Below are 4,178 nucleotides of genomic sequence, written 5' to 3' on the forward strand. Positions count from 1 at the left end.
TAATAAATTAGTTTATATTTTTCTTTAATGCTATAAACAACAAATATTAATTAATTTATATAAAAACAATTTGAGTCTCACAATTGAAAAGCCTATTTAATTGGTTATTTATTTTCGAATTTATTTGTTTTATATGCACAATCGTTCCTCAATCGAATTACACTTTTTCGCTAAATTATTATTATTACTGTACGAACAACAAATTTATTCTTGGATTTAAATAATATTTATAATTATCTTTACGTTTAGAAGCGTTGATGTTTTACACAAATCTTTTTCAATTTTGCTTCTGTGCAGTGCTACAAGTGGATTTTGTTTAAGCTAAAGCGGCAGCACCCGAGATGATTTCAATCAATTCACGGGTGATGACAGCTTGTCTGGTACGATTGAATGTAAGTGTAAGTTTCTCAATCATTTCACCAGCATTCTTGGACGCGTTGTCCATGGCAGTCATACGTGAAGATTGCTCTGAGCAAGCACCTTCCTTCATTGCAAAGAATAAAAGTGATGCCAATGAAAATTCCAAATAGCTTTGAATGACTTCAGAATCGAGTGAATCGTAAACTGTAAGCTTCTCTGATTTCGTTACAACTGGAGCGCTATAGATTGGCATAGAAGAGCACTGGTATGAGACTACCGATTTAAATTTATTGTAAATTATTTTGCCTTCAGTGAAGTCATAACCAGTTTTAAGCACCTCAGCTGCAATACGAGATGCATCCAAGAAAGTTGGTGGCAAACGACCTACTTCGTTGGCAACCATAAGAATATTTTTGCCATAGATACGTGACAAGATTGAACGTGATTTATCACCAACCAAGAATAACATGGTATTTTTATCGTCTACGGCTAGCTCACCTCGGATTGTACGAGCAACACCAGTATGTACTGCACCGCAGAGACCACGATCTGAGGTCATGGCAATTAGTAGTTTTTTAGGTTCAGCTGTTTCCTCGGCTTTAATTTCGGTTTTTTCGAAAAACTGTTGAGCACCAATTCCATATGGACGAGCTGCTTTTAAATCACGCTCAGCGCGAGAGTACTTGGCAGCTGATACCATTTTCATGGATTGCGTAATTTTTTGTATATTCTTAACAGACTTCAGTCGTATCGAGATGGCTTTTAATGTGGCCATACCACGCTGTTGTTGCGCTTGGATTGTTGCTTCCAAGGCTAACGGAGCCAACAGAGTTGCGCGCTGCATCATCATTTCGATATCTGAACTCTTACGGCGTGCAAAAAACTGAAATCATATATAAAAATAAATTAATTCTGTAAATTTTAATTTTTAATGGTTATGCAAACCGCAGAAAATTACCAAATTTTCACGACACGACTGAACAGTGACAGAACTATAGTGTTAAAAACTTCCCATTATGTAAGTAAACAGTGTTGGGAAATAAGAAAAGTAACCAAGAAGGGTAATTTCTTATGATTTGGCAGCACTGTTTTATTAATAAATTAATAAACATTAATATTTATTATTAATAAATTAATATTAATAAATTTTTTATTTTTAAGAATAATAATTATAATATATAATATAAAAATTTAAGTAAAAATTAATTAAATGGTTTTTAAATGGCAAATTTGAGGCCGAACAGAAGGCACTGACAGTTTGAAAGATGTGGCAGCACTCTTGCATAAAAAATGTTTGTAGTTGTCAACTATTTCTTCATTGCACTCCTCAATATTGTTTTCGTAGCCACAAATCCGACTCAATGACGAATCCTGAGCAAGATGAGCTGTGTCCACCTTCAACAGATGATGATGAATTAACTTTACCACGTGCCAGCATTAATAAGATTATAAAAGAATTGGTTCGAAGATAATTTTACTGTGACATAAAACATTTTGTAAATATTAAATTATGCATTTTAGGTACCTAATGTGAGAGTAGCTAATGAAAGCAGAGAATTGTTATTAAATTGTTGCACAGAATTTATTCATTTAATAAGTTCTGAATCAAATGAAGTTTGTAATCAGCGTAACAAAAAAACCATCAATGCAGAGCATGTATTAGAAGCGTTAGATCGCTTGGGTTTCCGCGATTACAAACAAGAAGCTGAAGCTGTTTTGAATGACTGCAAAGAAGTAGCAGCTAAACGAAGAAGACAAAGCACTCGTCTTGAAAACCTTGGGATTCCAGAGGAAGAGCTGCTACGCCAACAACAGGAACTTTTCGCGAGAGCCAGAGAAGAACAGGAGCGCGAAGAACAACAGCAGTGGATAAATATACAAGCAACTGCGCAACAAAGTGCTGAGGTTATGAATAGACAAATGCAAAAAGACGACGAAGATGATGATTACTAAAGTTAAGTGATAGTATAGACATCTAGTTAGTTTTTAATTCACAGATATAAGTTTTAGTGTATGTTTATATGTGTGTACCGTAATATAAAACAGGCTCACTGGAGTAAATAACAGTGAGCTGGCTCAATGTGAAAACATTTTAAAAAAAATTTGTTTTAATTTGTACTATAGTTCTTCTTTCTTTATATTATTAAGTTTAAGTGTCTCCATTTGTTTTTCCAGTAGTATATTAGACAAATCTTCTGTACTATTGCAATTGTATAAATATTCACCTGGTAAGTATTTTCCTAATAATTCAGTATGCGTATTCCAAAATTGGTTTCGTATCATATCCTCATGCATTGGCACAATAAGTTGACCAATACAATCATCGGGACTTGTACGTACACGTTTTCTTAGTAATATTGTGCCTTTGCGAAACATGGTTGGCAAATTATTATAGTTAATGCCAAATTTAGAAAACAATAATTCATTTTTATCTGACGAAATTGTACCACGCAATTCGGCTTCTGCTTCCCTGGCAGTAAGACCAGCTTGCTGCACAAGATTCCAAAAAGCTGTATTGTATAAATTATTGATATGAACATCAGCCTGTCGCCAACTCAAATAGTCTCGTAAATTTTGATCTGAGGGATAGAGCACAACACGACCATCAAAACAAGGAGGGTACTGTAATTTCGTTTTTGGTAAAAACATCATCCAGTTCATGACGTAAGCAGATGTAAACAGACTTGTTACATATGAAAGCAATTTAGAAGCACGTCGATTATAAATGTTCGATTCTTTTCGGAAAACAAAAGAATACTCATCGCTTTGTCCAAAAGAGAGCACTATGTCGCGGAATTCGGTCATAACAGTCATGGCAGCGTAGTTCATTAAATTCAGTGCTATTTGTGAAATATGTTATTATTTTAATATAAAATATTTAGCTTCACTAAATACCATTTTCGTCATTAGGCTTTTCGAAGTTGTGTATTTTGGAAAATTTATGAAATCCTTTGCCATCAACGCGTACAACGATCCATACATTTGGTAGAATGTTGTCCTCCCGTTCATAGGTTTTTACATATTCATAACGACTGCAAGCCATTTTACTTGTATGGAAACATTTAATTAATTCTGTAATAATTTTGTTTTTAAATATTTTACATGCCGGCATTTATTTTATTTATTGTAAACTGCTGCTTAGTTTAAAACCGCACATTGTTAAAACATTTTGTCAATTTTTACAGGGTGCTAATTTTTTTAAATGCTGTGTAAGTCGTGTGCGAGTTCGAGTAAATTGAGGCAAAATAAATAATTTTGTTTTTTTTTTACGGGCTAATTAGTCAAACAAAATTATTTTTAAAAAATTTTTTGGTCATTAAAACAATAAATTGGTAAAGTAAATTGAACTTTCCTAGGGATTTTTTAGACTGCACTTATGTTAATATTTATTTAATGATTTATTATTTTTGGTTAAAAGTTTTCAAATTTATTTATTTATATATTAAACATCTTATAAAATGTTCACGATGGTAACACCTAATTTATCTAATTTTTATCTAATTTACCCTACTCGAAATTTTGGTAAATACCAATATGGACTGCCATACCGACATAATTTAATATTTCCCTCAATTTACTAGAACTCGCAAACGACCTATATATTTAATTTTTTGTGTGATATATTATCAGCTGTATAAATGAGCTCATTATAATGTGCACATTCACTTATTAATATAAAACAACAAGTGCATGAGACAGTGTGAATGCAATATTACGGATCACTTTGTTATGAAATAAGTTAAAATCGTATTAAGGTCGTGTGCGAGTTAGGCTAAGTTGCGTTCTAAATGAGGGAAATTCTAAGTTGTGTCGATAAT

At 32.8% G+C, this 4,178-nt stretch overlaps 4 protein-coding genes across 5 annotated transcripts in view; 2 read left to right on the forward strand and 2 right to left on the reverse strand.

Annotated features, from left to right (window-relative positions):
- Nucleotides 1-95: 95 nt before the first annotated feature.
- LOC119672673 (ATP synthase subunit gamma, mitochondrial) lies at nt 96-1,387 on the reverse strand. Of its 2 annotated transcripts, none has more exons than XM_038083789.1 (2): nt 1,319-1,387; nt 96-1,243 (listed from the first exon to the last, which is right to left on the reverse strand). In XM_038083789.1, exon 2 carries the CDS (start codon nt 1,208-1,210, stop codon nt 317-319), a length of 894 nt encoding a protein of 297 aa, XP_037939717.1. In that variant the 5' UTR covers nt 1,211-1,243; nt 1,319-1,387; the 3' UTR covers nt 96-316. The 2 variants fall into 2 exon arrangements, with proteins under 2 accessions (XP_037939717.1, XP_037939718.1); XM_038083790.1 differs by having other exon boundaries at nt 1,306-1,333.
- Nucleotides 1,388-1,643: 256 nt separating this feature from the next.
- LOC119672675 (protein Dr1-like) lies at nt 1,644-2,462 on the forward strand. The gene is made up of 2 exons (XM_038083793.1): nt 1,644-1,820; nt 1,882-2,462. The coding sequence occupies exons 1-2, from the start codon at nt 1,722-1,724 to the stop codon at nt 2,311-2,313; spliced, it is 531 nt and encodes a 176-aa protein (XP_037939721.1). The 5' UTR covers nt 1,644-1,721; the 3' UTR covers nt 2,314-2,462.
- Nucleotides 2,463-2,473: 11 nt separating this feature from the next.
- Nucleotides 2,474-3,520, reverse strand: LOC119672674 (probable tRNA(His) guanylyltransferase). Its single transcript, XM_038083792.1, has 2 exons — nt 3,256-3,520; nt 2,474-3,200 (listed from the first exon to the last, which is right to left on the reverse strand). Exons 1-2 carry the CDS (start codon nt 3,470-3,472, stop codon nt 2,479-2,481), a joined length of 939 nt encoding a protein of 312 aa, XP_037939720.1. The 5' UTR covers nt 3,473-3,520; the 3' UTR covers nt 2,474-2,478.
- A 530-nt stretch (nt 3,521-4,050) lies between these two features.
- The window catches only part of LOC119667690 (heparan sulfate 2-O-sulfotransferase pipe-like), a 960-nt gene continuing 832 nt past the window's right edge, over nt 4,051-4,178 (forward strand). The window contains exon 1 of the mRNA XM_038076998.1: nt 4,051-4,060. Coding sequence (XP_037932926.1) covers nt 4,051-4,060 — 10 coding nt within the window. The remainder of the gene's footprint in view (nt 4,061-4,178) is intronic.

This window comes from Teleopsis dalmanni, chromosome 1 (genome assembly GCF_002237135.1).
Source record: "Teleopsis dalmanni isolate 2A chromosome 1, ASM223713v2, whole genome shotgun sequence".
Classification (NCBI taxonomy): domain Eukaryota; kingdom Metazoa; phylum Arthropoda; class Insecta; order Diptera; family Diopsidae; genus Teleopsis; species Teleopsis dalmanni.

Coding starts and splice junctions, on each gene's coding strand:
- LOC119672673 (XM_038083789.1), bottom strand. CDS start 1,210: ATGATGATGCAGCGCGCAACTCTGTTGGCTCCGTTAGCCTTGGAAGCA.
- LOC119672675 (XM_038083793.1), top strand. CDS start 1,722: ATGACGAATCCTGAGCAAGATGAGCTGTGTCCACCTTCAACAGATGAT. Junction 1,821..1,881: donor ATAAGATTATAAAAGAATTG/GTTCGAAGATAA, acceptor TATGCATTTTAG/GTACCTAATGTGAGAGTAGC.
- LOC119672674 (XM_038083792.1), bottom strand. CDS start 3,472: ATGCCGGCATGTAAAATATTTAAAAACAAAATTATTACAGAATTAATT. Junction 3,201..3,255: donor AAAGCCTAATGACGAAAATG/GTATTTAGTGAA, acceptor TTTCACAAATAG/CACTGAATTTAATGAACTAC.